Raw genomic sequence first — 22,017 nt, forward strand, 5'->3', positions numbered from 1 at the left:
GTACAGATCCTTTCAACAGATGATATCAGGTTGCGATATAACCCAGAGTGTTTCCAATTCTAGAAATGTGCTTGGCGAGACTGTAATTTATGGACGAAACAATCAGATACAATGTAACAAGTCTTGAATTTCGGCGCGGAATTCATTGGCAATATAGTTGATGAAAACCGTGAATCTAATTTTAACCCTAACAATCAACTGTAAATCATAATTCTAAATGGTTTGTAACACTCAGTTTTAACAAGTACGTGTCCATTCTCACAGGCACTTCAGCATCACTCAAGGGTCATCCGTAAACTATAGTCTCACCAAGCGCTTCAATTCACAATCAAAGATGAACAATCTCAACCAAACCAAGCAATACAATCAAAGGTGGGACGAACTAAGACTAAGTATCAATTAGAACAATATGAATACACTTCTGAAAAAGACATAGAAACCGATGAAAATGTAAAATAAAATAGAAACCACAATAGAATATATATATATATATATATTACCATCTCAGATGGAATAAAAAAGACTAACAGAATATACAACTGAAGGAATCAATTGGAACAAATTGCCAGTGTATACAAGGAGGGATTTTCCAACACAAAACTTTCAAAATAGATTTTACAGTAAGGTGTACCTCAGAAATACATAAACCTTGAAAAAGGTTCTTTACTCGGACGCTACCAGTCGAGTGAGAGCTTATGGCGAACTGTCATCTGATTTTACAACTCCAAGTGTTGTCCAACAAGGTTGTCCGCTATCTCCAATTTTGTTTAACTTCATTATAGACCTACTGCTGCAAATAACACTCTGTGACTGAATTTACAGGAATTGATCTCCTACTAGGGGGTCCACTAATCGACTTAGAATACGGAGATGATATAGTTCTGTTTGGTGAAGACGCTGATAAAATGCAGAGCATTCTGTTAGCACTGAGCAACAATGCCAGGATATTTGGAATGCGTTTCTTTCCTTCCAAATGCAAGTTGTCATTCCAGGACTGACCTGCGTCAACACCTGAACTAAGGATAGGGAGTGGAGTAGTCGAACTCGTCGATAACTTCACATATCTTGGAAGTCTGATCAGCCCTAATGGGTTAGTGTCTGACGAAATCTCTGCACGGATTCAGAAAGCTCGTTTGGCTTTTGCCAACTTACGTGACCTATGGCGAAGACGAGATATCCGTCTATCAATTAAGGGACAAGTATACTGAGTAGCAGTTCGCTCTGTTCTACTTTACAGCTGAGAAGTGTGGACATTAAGGGTAGAAGATACACGTGAGTTACCAGTATTTGACCACAGATGTCTTAGGTATCTTGCTCGCAACTGTTGGAATCACCGGGTAAGTAATACTGAGGTTGTATGCAGAGTATTGGGAAATGATGATAAATCAGCTAATGAGATTATAAGTCTTCATCAACTGTGATCAATTGGCCACGTGTTACGCAAGCCTGAACACCGGTTATCACGACGCGTTATGCTGACTACTATTGGCGATATTTGTAAGAAAATAAGAGGCGACCAAACCAAAATGTGGCATCGGTCCTTGAAGTCACTAACCTCTGTGTGACATGGTTCAGAATCGATCACAATGGCGTTGGTGTATACATTCTTTTTCTTACCTTAAACTATGAGAATATACCAGTCCTGATTTTTGGATTAAACAACCTACGTTCAATTATTTTCGTTAATATTCATTAAGTAAACTAGTCATAGTGGAATATTTACCGGATTCTTTTAGCGAAATCGCACCAGTGGAATCGGTCACTCTCAGTGTAATTCTTTTTTCTGTCAACTTATCCTCAGCGGCCGAGGGTATGTTGTAATAAAAAAATAGAGGTATTCATTTTCCTGTATCTCTGTTTACATGCACTCTCTCAGTATCCTTCTCCAGAATCTACACTGCAACTCAATAAGTGTTTTTCAGTTGGAAATGTACTGGACTTCCTCACACCCTCATTATATCAGATGACCATATAATTTTCAACACTTCTGTATGAGCATATTTCTACCGAGGTTCCCTGTTTATCACATTTACGTTAGTAAGACAGTGCGAAGAAATTTACAGACTAAGCATTTTTGTAAAAATGTAGCGAAATTTCGATATGTGAACTTAGTAATGATTGATTTGTATTGAATTGTTCGCTTATCGCGAGTAACAAATTTTATGGGCTTTATTGTGCTCAACTAGTTCTACCTGTTTTAAATTGGAATTTCTCGAAAATTCTTAGCAACTCAATCCAAATACTTTTGTTCATCATACTGAATATGCAAGGGAGCCTGTAACTGTACAGGTGGGTTTAGTTTCAAATTCTGGCGCCTTCGAAGATAACATGGAAAATTTTTAAATCTAGAGTATGACCAGGTAAAGTTTAAACAAGGATTTAGTTGTGTCTCAGTGCCTACAGTTTGGCGAAAGATTCGGCCTTTCCTTGTAGGCCTACTCCACTTCCACATGAGACAAAAGCACTACAAACTTCGAATGCTGTGAAAGAGCAAAATTTCATTGGATAATTCATTTGAATGACCAGGGAGTAGGAGTTATCCTTCAATAGTAGAGACAGGCCACCAAGTGTTACTTTGATGATCACATTCATATTCAGTCGAGTGATCGATTAATTGCAGGAATCAACGTACGCAAAATGGAAAGTGGGATTCTCCAAATACCGAAGTGTTCTTTTCGAGATACTGGAACTTCACTTATTATTATAAGGCGGTGTATGAAATTGACTTCATACAAGGAGTTCGTCTACGTTACTTAGTCATCCTAATCTGATGGGTTTTCAAGGTTATAGGCGTTTAGTTAACAAGTATCTCCCTTTTCCTGGAAATATTAGAAACAATTTCAAAGCAAAAAATGAGGTGAACGAAAGTTCGGTAACTTTGTATCACAATGCAGAATTTATTCACTTCTTTCAGGTGCATTTTGTCATGCTAGATGCTACAAGTATGGTATAATATCGTACATTTGTCATTAGTGACAATGGATTATATATTTTGGGTCCTTTTGCTCTAAAAGTCCTAATAATTACACGCTATCCTATATTAAAAGTTCGAATAGTTCACTTCATATTCAATGCAATTATTTTTTCCAGTTGCTGATACTAGTAGTAACATATCCATCATTTCAATTTTAACATTGAAGCCAATAAATCACAACACTAATTTAACCTAATAAAATTTTCGTTTCGAGTATTACTGATCAGTAACTTTCTATTATTGAGTGTTGTAATTTGGTGAATCGAGATGATAAATATTCGGTTATAACCATGGGTCTGTAAGATTTAGAATGGATTGAGAAAAACTTCCCCAATTGATGAGTGACGGTTGTAATGTAATGCTTGATAACTTGTCAACGATAGAGTCGAAGCGCGAAGTGTAGCGCACAAATTCAAAGATCTTTTATTCATATACTAAGTAGGGATTACTATGTACTGGATTGGGTGCTGTTTGCGAATCCCAAATATAATACATTCATTTGTACTTATCTAGTACTGTCTGCTTTAAGCTGGACCATTCCGAAAATTCTTAGTTGGCAAGTCAGTCTTCAAATACTTTTGATTATCAGCGTATCCCTATTGTGCAGAAGTTTCCGTTCATCTATAGTTATTTATTTACCTGTCGTATTTTTGCTCTTCACTTTTTAGTTCACTTTTCTTTAGAATGTGGTTCCATTTATTTTACTGCTGGTAAGTGTATGGCATCTTAGGATCGATTTCGCACGTGTAGTTCTCGAATAATTATAAACAGTTTTACCGAGTGACTAATCACCAGAATGAATGGAGGAATACTTGCCACAATCTACAATATTAGCAATAGTACATGCACTAGTCAAATAAACCTGAATAAATGTATTTCACTTCAGTGCATAGTTCACACGTCGCCCGAGTATACGAATTCGTTTGAGAAGTTACATAAAATCCGTTTAGAAAATCGTATTCGATGTAAAAAAATTACTGTTTAAAGAGTAAAGCAATACAAAATATTGGAAAATGTCTTGGATGTTCCGATTACGGTAAGAAATGCTCGTATTATTTATTCCACACGTTGATGTCTCATTAGGCATTCAACAATGCATCTGAATCGTCCTGCCTTACTGAATGCTCTTGCGGCTGCTCCAAGTGATGCTGCTGGATTTAGGGATAATTTAACAGCTGCCAATTGGGCCGCAGCAAGTGCTGATTCTTGATCTGTTGAAATTATTGTTGGTTGATTACGGCTACCCTTCCAAGCACTCCATATACGGATTTGACCATCAGCGCTTGCGGATACGTACTGCAGTTTTGTTAGAATGGTTGAAAAACAATAGATTTTATCCACCATGGGAAACTTCCACAAAACATTAATGCTGTGTGACACGTGATTGATTCTCAGAGGGTGAGCATCAACCTCATTCGGATACTGATTATACCTTGCCTATCATTGTTAACTTTCACAAAGCGTAGTTCACGCCTCGCTAACTGAATTTTATTCAAGCTTCTGAATTAAACAAAAGCTTTTTTGTACATTAGGGATCAATAAGTTATCTGAATGCGATTTCTCTAGGTTTCGGATAGCTGCGTTTTAAATCAATTAACCAACCGTTTGAAATGTAGCCGTAGTAAGTAATCAGCTAGTTAGCTAGTCTGTCTTTAGTCGGCGAATTCGGAAGTATGATAACTTAGCTATTATCGCTCAAAATCCAAATCTCTCACTGTCATTCGAATAAGGCACGGCACCTTTGAAGTTATCTGCTCTCATTTATTCCCAAAAATCATGTTAAACATGGAGGGACCATATTACTATGACAAATTTTACATACAGTCGCTAATATATAAAGACAGGTATTTGTTCTGGACTTGGTTTATTTGCCTATAACCACAGTTAAGTTTTTTGAGATTAGGAACCAGGTTTGTTAGGAGCAAGTTATCATTAGTCCGGATGTGTTTTGTATTCGTTATAATGTATATCTACTTGATATTCCAACAGTGTAACTTACACCTGGAAGTATGAACTTACCTCATCTTCTTCCGCTAATATAATTATAGACCTGATTACATCCTGATGACCTTTGTAATTCCGATAAACATGTCCAGTTAGCAGGTCATAAATCCTGCAATACAAAACACATGATGAAGTGCTTAAAAAATTTATTGATTTGGTTAAGATAATCGTGAGTGTTGTATAGTTTATTTTCATCTTGGTTACTTTTGAATCTTTAGAATATTTATACTTAAAGATCAAGAATTATGGAAGAAGGCGGGATTTATACATTGTATAGTACTTAAGAACATTAAAATTTACCGACAAGCAAAAAATGACTGATCGTGAGAATTATCATCTAGTTTAAGATTCATGTTGGTGTGTGTCTATTCAGTTCAGTATCACAGTAAACAATTAAAAAAATATTTATAACCTTGGGATGAATATACAGTAAACAGTGAAACGTCATGGAATGAAAATAGCTTTTATTTAATGTGAAATTCATACAAAAGTCAAACAACTTAAGAATGTTTTCGTAAGGCTAAAAAATCACTATCTCCAAATTTGGCCATTGGCCTTTAGACTCCAGAGGCTTTTAAGGTATTAACAGACTTCAAAATATATATTTACTGATTTGGCGTCGAAGCTACTAATTTTCTATCAAAATTATATTTGACTTTAACAATGATTAACTTGTCGAAAATACCCTTGAATAATATTCTGGGTGATTGAATTCCAATCTAGCATTTGAAAAACTATGAAGATATTGTTTGGAGTTTGCGATGCAACATCCACATTCATATATTGGCCGTTTGGATCTTCCAATTGACTAACCGATCTTTCTCAGCATACACGGATCCTGTGAGGACTGTTTCGAAATGTACGTTCTATTATCAGATGTATTCTATTCAAAAAAACTTTCACTTTTATGGACCTAAGTTACTGTCTAATTGAACACTTAACATTTGAAAATGCAAATGAGAGACAATAGATTTACTGTTCACTCAGTTATTGTCTGTGCCAAAAGTGAATAATGTGCTTACTTAATTTCTTTATCAACTCCCGCAAGTAAAATATTGCGTTTAAAATCTAAACGAAAACACGTTATTGGACCATTTGCATTCAGGGTTAATCGACATATTTCTCCTTCGTTCACTGTTTTCTAAATGAAAAAATATGAGGATGTTACTTTATCAAAAAATAACTTAACTTTAATGTACAAATTCCGTAAAATCATAAACTTTGACAATTAGCCATCAAATGTTTTTTAGTTTATTCGAACACTGCCTTAAAATTTTTGAAGTGATAATAATACGAGTTTATTTGTATGACAAACTACAAATCCGACTGGCAAAAATTAAGAAGAAAACTGATACACTTAGTCACTGAATGAATTATTAATGAAGAAGAATGCTTCCTACGAAATCATTGTTTACCAACTCTTTTTTTTGTCATCAAAGTGTTTCTTATTCTACGAGGACAATAATGTATCGGAGTTTTGTTAATGTTTGTAACTATAACAGCCATAACATTTTTCCTGAATGATATTTCTACACAACTTTGGACATTTTCTAATTGATTTTTATCACTTTGCTAATTTTCTTTCTTCACAAGGCTACATGGTGTCTGAATATAAACCTATCCTGAAAGTACCATATATATATATATATATATAAACAGCCATACATTAGTTTCCGTTCTTATTAAAAGAAGTCTCAATTGTTTGTAGTTAAACATTTTAGCAGGGGCACCAGCAAACCAAAGTCTCAACCATGAATTCAACTATTTGCACAGTACAATTACTTTAAAATATTCAGATGAGTAACGGTTGTTTCCTAAAAATTTATATTTTATAGTTTTCTGTAGTTTGTCTCATATTGTTTCTACCTGTACAACCTTTGCATAAGCACCAAGTGAAGATTATCCATTACTCGGGGCATCAACAGTGTGTCGAGGAAATTTCGGACAAAATAGTATAACTGTGATAATTGGAAAGTAGTGGCAGAATTATCTTAGATCCTAAACTGGTAAATATCTGTATTTGTATTTGACATAACATAATTGAGAAAATATTGGTTAGCTGAAATCTGTGACTAAAATTCGATAATTTGTTTTTGTCATTTAAGTATTACACATTGAAATTCGACTCTAACAGTTAACAAACACACTGTTTGAAATTTCAGAGTGTATAGGTTTATACAGGTTCGTAAATGTATTACGCAATTTATTAATTTACTTCAAGAGAATAATTTCTTGTGCAGCATTCCTGTAGATAAATTTTCAAACATTTTTAAATGTATTGATTGATGAATGATCAGTATCTTATTTTGATTGCATTTTATGGACCAAGTTGCTTTGTTGCCAGTAGTTTAAGCGACTCGATATGGGCTGAATCATTCTTCAATGTATGGTAGTCGGGAGGAAAACGTGTATTTAGGCTTCATGTTAGTTGACGATAGGACATACCTGCAACCCTAAAAGAGCTAACGCTCCTTGTGGAGTTCGAGTCCGACTCACCCAGCTTCCTAGCCTTGTAAACTATCACAGATTTTTCCCGGACTTGAGATCATAATGTCAACTAGCATGAAACCCAGGTACTGGGTCTCCTACTAGCTACCTTCAGTCACCTAGCACATTAGTTAAAAAGATAGCATGAACATTTTGCCACATATATGCTGCTCACCCATATACGAATAGTACAATCATCGGAACCAGTTATCCATTCACCTTGATTACCATTTTCTACATTTGACGGATTAAATACAATACAATTTACTGGTCCATTATGTCCAACTAATTTTGTTTGCAAGTGCATTTCATTCCCATTTAAAGAAAATTTGCGAACATAGATGAGGCAATCAGAACACGCATATGCAAAAATGTTTCTAGATTGATATTTTTTTATCAGAAAAGAAATTAAAAAGAAGGAATAGATAAACAAGTCGTGCATCAGTTGTTTATTTACAAAGTGGACTTTTAAATTATATTATTATTTAACTCATTTTTATGTAACACGTGTCAATATCAGTTTAACATGAACAGTAGTACAGTACAACTAACGCTCAGTCTGAAGGAATCTTTGATAACCATAATTGAAATTTAATTTTTACTGTGAAACAAAGAAAGAAATCACTTACGTCTTTTGACATGATTCCTGAACTTAATAAATCTTTTAAAAACTATGTCAATTTAGATAATGTTTGGTTAAACTGCTTTTGGCAAACAGAATATACTATAAAAGAAAAAAGGAGATTGAAAATTTATATCTTGTCTTAGTCTTTAACTTCTAAATAGTACCCGTTCAAAATAGAACAAGGCTTACGAATTAAAAAATTTCTTGATAATTTCGTTATCAATCACCTACTAAATCTAAATGCAGTCTTCCACACTGTTCGACTTAAGCAACTTTGTAATAAAGCTTTACTACCATAATTTTTATTCATGGTTGATCTATCTGGCAACATCTTACTAGTGATTTCAGTTGACTACTGAATAGTAAGCTAACTATTTCAAAGTTAGTTTACGTCACTGGAGGAAAAGGTTCTATGAAACCTAACAATCTGATGTAGTTTGCTCTGTTAATAAAAGATAGCATCCGTTCTATGTGATTTCTATAAACTGAAAAGAGCTAATAATAGTAATTTTGAAAGACATTTCTGGAAGAATGTTGCTTCTGAATTAGATACATAATTTGAAAAAACATAGTCGAAATTGGACAATAAGAGCTCGATTCACGGTATTTTGTTTGCACTGTAATAAAAATAATTGCGGATTCAGCCAATATCCTACCGTAATTTATTGAGCATTATTCTGAATAATATTTAATATTTGAAAAACATAACCATTTTATTAGTGACTGAATAATAATATTTATCCTTACTTTGTTGCATTCAAATAAATGGTGGTATCGAAATTCAATAAAAGAAATATCATTTTGTTAAAAGAGTTCACATCATTTTTATTTTGTATATCACCAAAGATTAAAGTGAATTCCATTAAAATCTAGAGCTAACATTAAAGTTATGTGATGTTGAAGCCAGTTTCGTTCACAGTCAGTGAACTAAGTATCTATATATATGAATCGAAAAAGTGAGATGACTTACGTTACTGTCGCTAACTACCACTTACCTTTGTCTGTCAGGAGTTATAAACTATGACTTAGAACCTTCTGTAAAATAGCTGAGCTATATGGTTTTGTAAGGATTTCATACACTTCAAATTTATTCTCATCACGAATAGGTGTCAGCTGGAAAATTACTTGTAGACGTAAAGCAATGGACAGTGGTTCATTTCCAATTTCTATTCACTGAGCCATCCTGGTTCATCATCCTAAATAAGTTCAAGCTTAGGAAATTTATTTCTAAAGGTGACTTTTGAATACTGTGCACATTAAATTGAAATACAGTTTAAGACACTGGTTAAATTGTCAACTTGTAGCATCAGTGTAATTTATTTGAATTCAATGTGATTTATGAAATCCAAAATCATAATGGTAGATCTACTCACAATTCAGGATTATATGCCATGTCTAGTATTGAGCCTTTGGAAGCTTTCTGGCCAAGTTTTTGATCCAAACATTGCGTTTCGAAGAATTTATCGATTAATTTGCCCGATTTTAAATTCCATATACAAATGCAACGATCCCATCCAGAAGTAAGCTGTATCAATACAATTTTTTAAAGCTCTTAAATTAATCAGTCTGATCAAATAGTAAAACTCAGTAAATAGTGGAAAAAGCAGTCATACATTCCATTATTTGCTTAGTAGTTTTCATAGTATGATGACTTTGATTAAATGCAGTTAAATCAATGCAGATTGGCATTAAAGTAAAAAATAGAACGGATAGTGGTTCACCATTCGTCAGTCATTGGTCAGATTACCTATTATGAATGAATTAGTTTTTGATAAGTAAATAGTAATGAACTTTGTTGATAGAAAATGAGCATTTCTTTTCAAAACAAACATTTGGAGATTGCTATTGAAACTGAATGCAGTATTCTGTAGAAATCAATGTCAAAAACAAAACTATTAAAAAACCAGAATTATTAGATATTTATCTGGACTATTCTGTGAGTTATATGTGTAAAGCTTTCCTATAAAGTCCAATGGATTACATGTTAAACGCAAAAATAGTAAACTGTTTTAAATGGTTAATATATTTAAATATGACTATATATAACTATATATATATACATTACAGAAAAGTCTCGTATTTGAGTTGTGTAACATTAAAACGTGCATAGGAAGCCTTACATAAAATTTCGGACACTTTTTTGTTCCATATGATGTTTTAATAGTCATACGCTTCAATCCGAGTTTTATCTAGTTTAGAACATCAGCTGAGCATGTTTGAACCATGTCATTGATATTTACTCAAGGCCTACAGCTCAGTTTACTGAAAAAAAATGGAATTGTCCTCTATAAACTGAAAGTTTCACTAAATATTCCTTGAAAAAAATCAAGATAAGATACTTTAAAATATCAGAAATCAAAGCAAAATATTACACTTAAATATCTGAGGAGAAGAAGCTTAATATTCTGAATGTGTACTTATACCCTGATGACAATTCATTTAGACAGTAATTATTTTCGTAAGCTAATCTTGAAGTAACTATTTTTCGAAGATGTTAAAATTACTAAGTTACTTTATGACCAAAAAACTAGTTGTGCACTAAATTACTACCCTTCTGTATCTGTCAAAAAGTATAAGGAAATAATTTATATAATTATATGTGTCTATTAGTTGATAGAAGATGCAGTATGCTATATGGATTAATTCAGTATGTTACATAAATGTTTCCAAAGTTTGACATGCTGTTTTGAAGGTATTAGGATGGTAAGCTTCTTGTGAACTTTGTTTGAATGATTTAAGCAGTCGATTCTCCAGAATAGTCTTAAGTATCTGAACATTTTCGAGTAATTCAGTTTTAGAGGGAGCATAATATCATGTGTTCAACTAAAATTTATTGCTTGACTCCTATTAACTGAACTTTTGTGCACTTATTCACTTAATAAAATAATATACATGTACACTTAATATACCCACAGATTACTGGTTAAAAACTGAGATTCGTTTCAAATTATAGGAGTATGACATAAATAACATTGTACGCTCCACATTTCGAGACTGAACCGTCAGTAAAATTTCTATCAAAACACAAAAGCAAATTACCAGAATCCATTGGTGAATAGGATGCATCTTGTAATTTATATTTAAGAGGCACGTTACTGAATCTTTATGTTCAACCAATACATAACGACATTTCATCCCGAATAAATGTCGACTAACAGATTCTAAAGTCTGGAAATAAATGATCAGATAATATATTTCTTAACAAGTTAATCATAGCAACTGTTAAATAAATAAGATGAATGACTAGTGTTTTTTTATAAATTATGTGTACTATAAAAGCAGATTAAATTGAAGTATTTCATGAGTATGATATTCTGTGAGATAATTGTTAATGTAGGAAAATTCCGAACGTAATCACAATGCGAAAACGAAGAGTGACTGAAAAATTTGTAACAGTTGGTTACAACGTTTTGACAGAAAATTTTATTGGGTTGTGGTTCGAACATTTTGTAGAGGTGGTAGATTTGTCCACTTAACATATATTTCATAAAGCTATCTAGGCAAACAAAAAATGCAGTGTCAAATATTCTTTTTTGTATGAATTACAAAAATTTATTAATACTGAAGATTAGAGTCATTTCGCTTTTAGTACAACATATTATTACTTTCTAGACAACACTTCAAATGGGATAGTTTCAAATAAAACAAAATCTACCACATACTTAGTGAATTTCACTGTCATATATCAAAATAGCCAAAGATGAATTCTGAATTTACCAAGTATAATGTTTCTTTTTATAATATTACCTGTTTATCTTCAGCCATTGTTATCAAAGGATTTGACTGCGTATGCATTTCAGGGCTCAAATCTTCACTTGTACAATTATTCGCGTCTGTAATTTCCACTTCCTGATCAGTTCCTGTTAATTTATTGAATACTTTTGACAGTTTCGGTGAATTTAAAATTATTTCTCTGAAATCTTTTGGAACATTACTTTGCAACTTCGTCTCATTGGGTGTTTTAAAATTACCTCTTGATTCATTTCCGTTGTTACACAATGCATCAGTTAAGAATTTTTTAGTTGCTTGCAAATCGTAACCAAGGACATCTGAGATTTAAATGAACAGATAAGTGTTCAGTAAGTTAATCTTTAACCTTTTAGTTTAATCTGTTGGATTGGCATACCTGATATTTTATCGAAAACTGTGATAATATTACAGGTGGGTTTTGAATAGATTCATCAGTGAGAATCGTCCATGTGGACTCAGAATATGTCAGATTATTCGAACGATCTGTAGTATGATATTTTGTCAATGTCTGATACAGTGACTATGGTACTTTGAACAGTTCACATGTACAGCTTGAGTTTAGTTGAGTATACTGTTTCTTAAGCCTATTATTAATAAATATAGTACATTTTTGACTTTTAGACCTCCAAGATATGGCTAACAATATAAGTTGCTGTCCAGAGCGAATGGTTTCAAAGTACTTCTTATGTTAACTGTTGCATTTCACATATAATTCACTTTTAGGCATTGAATTGAAATACTTAATCTTGGATAGTGTTTGGTCTCATATCTAAACTTTTCTAACATGAGATCAGTAAACCAGAATTTTTTATTTCAGGTTTCCGAAAATTTAGTTAATGTCTGGAATTTTTCGAACATAGTTGTTAGTGTTAAAGACACCAAGATCTACGCTAAATATTAGCCAGATTTCAATTCTTAATAATGAAAACAGAAATAAGTAAATCTAAATCAGTTTGTTAGATCACTGAAACATCCACCTGTTATATGAAAAACGAATTGGCTGATATTTATTTCTATTTTAGAGATTAAAATATGCGATGATATACATGATAATAAAATAATGAATATGTGCTTCTCTAATTTTCAATGTTATGAAATGTGAAATCAGAGAAGAAACATCCTAGCTGTTTGTTTAGTGATTATTTAGCAGCAACCTCAAACTAATCCATATACCCCCTAAAATAGAAACCATTATCACTCGGTGTTGTATCAGGTAATGCTTAAATCTAGTTTGTGAATGAGTGAAATGGATATCTGTGCTTGACCACTACGTTACTACATTATTTTTATCATCGCAACCGCTTTCCTAACATATATATGTGTTGAAAGATGAACAGTATTTGTAGCGTAGGTGAATGCTTTTGGTCACAATTTGCTTTCTGGGTTGGATGGTTGAGTTAAGGAGATTTTATTGTAGTTCACGATATGATCGTTAGTATCTAGTTCATAGAATACACTTACAAAATGATTTTCCATGTCCTAACCCAGTCTATCCTAATGATGTTGACATTTTTACTTGATGTAGCAGGTGATGATGTTGACAAGATTGACGATAAAATCTCCGCAATTAAATTATTCGTCTCAGTGAACTTAGTGCCTTTTAAATAAAGATTTATATCTTTTATGAATTTCATCCACAATCACTTCAATTGATGAATTCTTTTGAATTATCCGGTGACTTCCCAATTAGTTAAAAAAGTGGTATAATACATACTTATCACATTTGATTTCCACGGTATTAAATTTCAGTGAGCTGTGGAAAATCAATTTGATTGTTATCAACGCAGTTCAAAAATATTTCCTACAGTTTTTACGAATTAGGGTTTTTATAATTTTATAAACAAGTTCCTGACTAGTAAAATAAAAGAATAGAACGTTTGTCGATAGGCTATTTTCAACGGTACACTGTGGATAAGTGATAGCTGCTCATAAAATCGTATTATTGAACTAAGGGCATGAATGATTTGAAATCGAAAAAATAGATTTATGTAAAAAAAATGACCTGCTCATTATACAAAATATATCATAAAAAGAACCACGATTAAACTTTATGGGCAGTTAGAAGAGATCAGTTTGTGGGTTACTTGCTTTTCAACTAGTTGAGTCTGGTTATCTGGTCTGAGTTTTGTTTCAGTTCTGTTATTTAAGTGCCAATAATTTTCTAGCAGCCAGTTGCTCTCTTTTCAAAGTAGTAGATAACTAGTTTGAAATATGCTAATAATAATTCATTTAATCGACAATTATTAAAAACTTACAAACCACTCCATCTTCACAGGCTGCAACTACAAAATCCAGTTCATTTATATAAATCATCTTAAGGAAATTTTTCGCCCGTTTCTAGAAATGAAATAAAATTTATTATCAGCAGGTTGGACTATATGGATTAACTGAGGTTTAAAATCTGAATGTTTATGGTTATCCGAGTAATTTTGTTTGAATTGCTTCAGATAGACAAAATTATTTCAAGGCAGAAGTGGTCGATTTATTTGTTTTATTCGATCAAGAGAATGAGGCATCTTGGATTCTCAGAATTTCGAAGACTTGACGGGTTTGTGGAAGTAACCAGAAGTTCTACTTTACATCTCATAGAGTATCAGTTGAAGTTTAGAAGATTAGATGTAATGATAAAAACGTTTTCGTTTTTTCTTGACTAAGAAAATAAATTCATGGTTGAAATATTCAACTGTTATTAATCGTTTGGTTACAGTGCATTATTATATAGAAATATTCTATGTTAGATATTTTATTTATATAGAATAACCTGTGTCTAAAACATCAGCTAAAATCTCATAAAATTATGCTTTTTAAAATGTTTAATCATGGTAACCAAATATTCCTATCATAAAAAGAACTTTTCACCGGCTTCCAGCATAATTTGAGTGAATATGAAACTCAAAGTTACTGGAAGAAAGGCTGTGTAAGGGGGTTCCTGTTTAAAATCTTAGACATTTCTGTTGAAAACTGGATACTTGTCACATGGTCCCAATTCTTATGCATATTTTATTAGTGACGATGCAAGTTTTAGTAGAATGAGGGAAGTGGAAGCACTTTTATACTATTAGTAGTAAAGGATTGAGTTAATATTCAGAATTTAATTTGAATCATTATTGATAAGCATGCACCTTGTACTTATTGCTTGACTATAGGACTTTTATACTATGATACTTTATATTAAACTAGTTAGAATTCTCTACTAAACACCATCTAAATTTCCCTAACTCTAAAAGTACAAACCGGAATAATTTTCATATTATCGGTTTCTGAAATACTATATTGAAGAGATTATTAATGAATAGTATGAATTTTAAAGTACATTGTTTTAAAAATACTACAAATTAATCAATTTTTATTAAACCTTCTTGTCAGTTTCCTTGTAATGTACAACTAATACTATATATTTAATTTACCCTTATTGACTGCTGTACACATAATAACAAGGGAAAGACAAATGAAACTATATACAACCATTTAAAGTTATTGGTTATGCAACTGAAAAGTTATATATGTAGTTTGGACCCCAATTAACTCAAACATAAATTGTCTAGGTTGTTTCTGTGAAATATAAAAACTACCTAAGCTTGAGAAGTATGTTGACTTTTCATTAACACAACACTTCCATAGTTAAGCGAGTATTCTGTATGGGTTTTAGTTATTCCAGTCATGTAAACTCCTCTAGATAATTATTTTACAACAATTCTAAACCATTAATAATGTAAGTTTTATGCTGTGTGGATAGATAACAGCTGTTGTACACTTGTAGAATAATTCTTTGATGATCGTATACAATTTATGCGTATATTTCTCTATGGTTTATGTTCTAATAATCCTTAAAGATTTAAAAATAACATTTCTTTTTAAAAGTTATTCCTATCTTAATTGCTTAATAGAAAAATGGAGTCTCTTTTTCCCGCTCGAAGAACGTTAGTCGGAAAAAACGTAACGTTGATTTTCTAAAATGCTGGCAGATATATCCACAAACTTAAGTATGTGTAACTCCATAGTGGGTATCTATTAACAAAAGACTCAGTTTATTGATACGCCTAAATACTATAACGTACATTTGCAGTAAAAACTCTAAGAAAACCTAATCAATTATAGGATTTGTCTTTGCATATTTACAAGCGCATAGTTAGCAAGCTCATTATTTTTACCATATACGCTTAGGTTATTCCAACAAAATCCTACTAACCTTTAACAGTAAAAGAAAATAAGTCCGGGTAAATCTCGTATTTGTTGTGTAATATTTCTGTAAGTAAATAACTTCCATCCAGACAGTAAAAGATAATTGGGTAAGGAAATATTTCCTTTCAATAACCCACCCATCTTGAATTTACATTTAAATATGAAATTAACAATAGTCGAACTCTGGTTAATCAAATAAAAATAAATATCTAACTTCAATGTTATCCATAACTAATATTGATTTGATAATAAAGTAGTTAATTGGTTTATGACAAAAACTGGATAAGTAGGTAAGTGAATAAAAATGGAAAAGTATAAACTAGGAATAAAGCAAATGACTGGAGTTAACAAAGAAGTCGTACGAACGTTTATTTACGTGGATTTTTATGGCTTCCGCTATATGTACAGGGTTGGATACAGAGGTACAGAGAAGGATAAATAGAACTTGATAGGTAATCATAAAATGCTACGTTTACATCAACTGGGTGATAAGTACTGGCTAACTTTGTAATAACAGAGTCTCTTATTGTTCTTTATTTAATTATGTAGTACAGTTTTGAGGTATACAATGAGAAACCTGTTTCATTAAGAACTTAATGTGCTTGGATTTCTATTGTCATTTGAACAGATGATAGATACAAGGCCGCCAAAACTTAGTAGGCCATCTTTGCTTCATGAACTAATTATTGGTTCTCTGTAAAATGGATAACAAATTTTAGTCTTGAGAATTTATATTGATTGTATTACCACTTCCCCGGTTACATCACTTTTGAACTGCATTTTCAGAAATAAACATGAATAGTGTAGTTGATAGAGGTGAAAAGCATGCTCAACGTTTAGCAAATCATAGTTGGGGAAAAAATTCACTTGTAAAACGTGTTCCAAGCAGAAAATGTTGAAAGATCTTTGGAAAATTACTTGCTGCATGTAATTTCCTAGCCTTTTTTATTTCTTTTTATCTACTGCGAATTTTCTAAATTTCTACTTCTCAAGATTAATATATAACAAAGCTAATTTACAAGTTAAATTAGAAAACTCCACATCGATAGTTACATTAAAATCCTTGAAGTACTGAAGGCTATTTCAACTTAGCCATGTATTGCAGTTAAATAGTTGCCCTGGTTACAAAACACTGGAATCTTAGGAGAGGTCAGTTTTATTTGGATTTAAGTCAGAAGAATATTTAGTTATCAAGAAAGTATCTTGGTAAATTAATCACTCATATGATATTATCTCTATAGGAATACATTGCACCTCGTGTCAATTTGATGACCTCAAGTTTATTAATTTACGAAAGAATCAAGAACAGATTACCCGCATCTGGTGAATTGTTAGTTAAATATACAAACTGCTGATTGGATGTGTAAGAGATAACTAATTAGTTGCAACTGACTATACTTGGAATTTTACACTTTTAACCGAACTAAGAAATTCGTATAATAAATTTATCATCAATCGAACTGAGTGTCTAACATATAAATTACATAGGCTAAAAATAAATGAATAGAAAATAATGTTGATAGTATTTCATCTGTTGTCCTGAGTTGAAGGTCTAAAATTCTACTCCATAATTCTAGACATGAGTAGCTTACCCTGGTATAAGAAGGAATAGATTGAAAGAATAAGTTGCATTTGTTTTTTTTTTATCTTGCTCAACAAATACTGAATCGAATCCACTAAATAGATAATATCTTTTATATCTAAAATTATTTCGAGATTTATAAACCCTTTTCTTTTTTTAATTACCTCCGTCTCCAAATTCTTTTCTAATTTTTTGAATTGATTACCTGTTTAATTCACTATTAACTAATTATTTAATAAGGGGGTCTATCAGTGGTGGTGTGGTGTGGTCTACTTATATCTATATAAGTAGTATATGGTGTGGGTCAGACATAGAATGTATTTTGGCAGAAGACCGATGAGGAAAGAACTGAAATGAAACGCAAACGTCTGGAAAATGCATGAGCAATGGAATAAGAGAAGAAACAGTGAAGATTGAAACAATTGGTTGTTAATTTGCAAATTGACTGTTCATTGTTTGGTAATCAGAATTTATTGAGATAGTCTGTAATCTTTGCTTAAATACATTCGATTGTCCCCATCTAGTGTTTTGTTCACTACAGTGGTCTATCGGTCCAGTGCTCTGGCGCGAGACTGATAGGTCCTGGGTTCAAATCTCGCGAAGCGGGATCGTGGATGCGCACTGCCACTGATGAGTCCCACAATAGGACGAAACGGCCGTCTAGTGCTTCCAGGTTTTCTACGGTGGTCTAGCTTCAATTGATTCATGATTCCAACTATATATAATTATTAATTAGTTCAAACAAATATCTATAACTGATGTAAATTTTAGGTGAATACGACATGGAGTTTAGATGTTGTTTACAAATATACTTCCCTTTCAAAACGTCTATAATAGTTTAAAATAATAAAATAACTAAATTCAACCATTTTGTTATCAAAATGTTATCACAGAATTTTTGTTTTAACATGAATAAATCAATTGAATGTAAATCAGGAAATCTGATCCTTTTATCATAGTATTACTAATTATGATTACAAAAAATATAAAGACTTATATCTAGTTTTAGATTGGTTTTACCTTATTCATAAAATTGAAAAAAGTACTTATTTCAAACACACTTTTACATCTCATATTCAAATTTGTAATGTATGGATCTGATGAGCATTAAATTATTAAAAAAACAACTCTGAAGTGTTTACTTTTTGGTGTAAGATAAATAAGTTCCCTTTTATTACAGTGCTATTTAACAGTTCATAGAAATGAACTCATTGTATTTGTATTACTCAAGAGTAATTGGTAACATTTTCATTAAACAATTTTCGATTCACTTTTACAATTCATTCTGACTTATAAAATGCATATAGAGTAAAATAAAACTGTAGATGTATTTTATTCATTAGTATTGATCGAATCAGTATAGGGAAGTTCTTCTTCAGTTGTTTAACGAATAACTGGTAATTGGACAAATTGTTGTTCTGATACCTTAATGACATACTCCATTTATGAAATATATAACTAGCTAATAATATCTTTTTATACGAAGGTGCAATAACAATCTCTTCAAAGTCCAGGTATAACTCTTTCGACCGTTATTATTATTATTAAATATTATCATCCAAGTATGTAAAAAAATGTAATTTTAAGAAATAAATTTTTGAAGCGAAATAATAGCAAATTTTTCTACCTTGTTAAGTACTATTTCTTTTGTATTATAAGCATTTGAGTTTTGATAGCTGATCATGACCTCCGTATTCTGTCTAGATTTTATTCTAGTTGTTAATTTATCTTGAGGATATGTATAGGCAGTCATTGACCGTTTAGCTGAATACATATTACTTTTATTGGGTAATAATAACGTTTTGGGTAATGATGCTTTTAATTTTTCTATTTCTTTAGTTTGAACAGCTTGTGTACGTAATTTGTCTTGTAACCATTCTGATAACTTTGTATCAATTGATTCGTGTATCATCTCTTCTTGTTGACTAAAATAGAAAATTGAAGTTGTAATGAGAATAATAAACTCGATAGTATTCATATTTTGGGACAACTTACTGATGTGAAACGTTCATGGCTAAAATATACTGTTTCAGTGATACAGATTATGAGAATGGTAAATGTATCAGTTCTTTAGTTGTGACAGGATTACCGATGAACGATTTCTTCTTCAGAATTAGAAAAGTCCAATTTAAAATTTTGACTTTGTCTATAAACTTACAAGTTGCACTGAATAATGTGGCCACAATTTATATTACAAGTGTTGCACAAAACGATTAAAGTCAATTTGACTTCAAATCTAGACACAAAACTGACCAATAGAAACATTTTCTATCAGTTCAGGTCATGCAGATAAGTCTCTGTCTCTACTTATTAGTCTAATGGATTTCGAAAGATAGTGTTTGGAGTTTTAAGTGATATGATTTACAATCGATCACATTAAGAGAGATCCACAAATGATATCTTCTGATGAATAATACATACAAAATTCATCAATACACTTTTCTTTTTACCCATTCACCTCAATTCTTATTTTGGTAGTATACTTCTTTCTGAGTTCTAGACAAATTGAAACTTTTTCCAATAGAGTGATTTCATGTTTACTTAGAGCTATGTTTGAGAGATTATAAACCATTTTATTGGGATCATTTTTTGTAGTTTCAAAAGGAACAGAAAAATATAATTGACATCAAACTATTCCATAACTTTCCTATGAATATTATTGAAAATATACTAAAATGAAATATTGTTTTGTTGAATAATAATTGGCCAATTTGGCTCCTAAAATGCTTGAAACTGCCGTAGACGAAATAACATGACATTAACATGATTAGACCAATTTTAGTTTGTTGGTACTGAAAATATTTTACTTTGCTTCCTTCGTACTGTCTAAACCTGTGTTGATTTAATTCGTAGTGATTTACAATAAGTCAGAAAACATCGCAAACTTAATTTTCTATTTCGGATCATGCAAATGCGTCCTTTCTATTACTGATAATATGCTCAATTTATTCGATATTATCAAATCAAACCTTGGTATTGACACTTCTATCAAAGAATATAAACAAGTAAATTTCGGAACACTTGAAATAATTTACAAATACTAGTAGATTCTATACTGTCAGGACATTCAAAACCTAGATTAAGACTTTATACCTTACACAGTATACGATATTACATTACTGATATACGACCTACGTATAAACAGTTACTATTTAAAATGGCTACCCTTTAGTTTCATATTTGGGAAACATATATCTGAAATCTATCATTTATTTAACTCAAAATAAGAATTTAATTTTCTTAAACCCCTTTTATAATTTTCAACAATGGGTCTTACATTGATAAGAATTAAAAAACATCACAACATCTTCAATCGACTTTAAACAAATATTATTCAACACATTACTGACCACTAAATACTTAACAAAAAAAACATACACATATGAGAAATGGGTTTGACCTTTACGCTCCCATCTAGAAAGATGATTATCGGACCCAGAAGAAAATATTGAAAAGGGTGGTTTGTAACCTTTAACGTAAACAAACGTAATTATAAACAAAACTATGAGTCATTCAAGACATAACAAATTAAATTACATTTTTAAAATGAATTCTATCTACTTAAATTTTATCAATTATATGAAACTACATTAAATTCATAATTATTTACATTTGATAGTTAAATTAATGAACAGACTAGACAAATGTTTGTATTTAAGAATTATAAATTTCTTCTTGCAATTTCACAGGAAAAAACATCTGGACCTCACAGAATGCATTGAACAGACTCAAAAACTAATTTTCCAGTTTAAAGCATGCTATATATGAGTTACTGATTTAAAAAATTTTAATAATTTACCTTTGAGTGGAGAAAATAACTTGTTATCATTGCGAAATACATTACTTACTTACTTACGCCTGTTACTCCCAATGGAGCATTGGCCGCCGACCAGCATTCTCCAACTTACTCTGTCATGCGTCTTCCTTTCTAGTTCTATTCAACTTTTGTTCATTCTTCTCATGCCTGTCTCCATTTCTCGGCGTTATGTGTTCTTTGGTCTTCCTCTTCTCCTTTGACCTTCAGGACTCCATGTGAGGCTTGCCTTGTGACGCGGTTGGGTGACTTCCCCAATGTGTGTCCTATCCAATTCCAGCGCTTCTTCCTGATTTCTTACTACACTGAAATCTGGTTTGTTCCCTCCCACAGTAGGTTGTTGTTGATAGTGTCTGGTCAACGGATCCGAAGTATCTTGCGTAGACAACTGTTAATAAACACCTGTATCTTCTGGAAGATAGCCTTCGTAGTTGTCCAGGCTTCTGCCCCATACAATAGAACTGTCTTGACATTTGTATTGAAAATTCTAACCTTGGTGTTGGTTGACAATTGTTTTGAGTTCCAGATGTTGTTCAGCTGTAAATATGTTGCTCTTGCTTTGCCGATCCTCGCCCTCACATCTGCATCAGATCCACCGT

General features: G+C 31.9%; 2 protein-coding genes across 2 annotated transcripts; both read right to left on the reverse strand.

The window, feature by feature from the left end:
- Positions 1 to 4,030: 4,030 nt before the first annotated feature.
- On the reverse strand, positions 4,031 to 19,616 carry Smp_151390 (family S9 non-peptidase homologue (S09 family); the record flags this gene model as incomplete). Its single annotated transcript, XM_018792554.1, has 8 exons — positions 4,031 to 4,270; positions 4,994 to 5,087; positions 6,001 to 6,119; positions 7,641 to 7,842; positions 9,464 to 9,615; positions 14,100 to 14,177; positions 19,232 to 19,529; positions 19,600 to 19,616. The coding sequence occupies 8 exons, from the start codon at positions 19,614 to 19,616 to the stop codon at positions 4,031 to 4,033; spliced, it is 1,200 nt and encodes a 399-aa protein (XP_018647235.1).
- Smp_177710 (hypothetical protein) lies at positions 11,753 to 12,139 on the reverse strand (the record flags this gene model as incomplete). Its single annotated transcript, XM_018792565.1, is given in 3 exon segments — positions 11,753 to 11,797; positions 11,838 to 12,095; positions 12,101 to 12,139. Coding segments are annotated over 3 exon segments (342 nt in total).
- Positions 19,617 to 22,017: the final 2,401 nt, after the last annotated feature.

The sequence above is a fragment of the Schistosoma mansoni genome (assembly GCF_000237925.1).
Source record: "Schistosoma mansoni, WGS project CABG00000000 data, supercontig 0214, strain Puerto Rico, whole genome shotgun sequence".
Taxonomy (NCBI): Eukaryota; Metazoa; Platyhelminthes; class Trematoda; order Strigeidida; family Schistosomatidae; genus Schistosoma; species Schistosoma mansoni.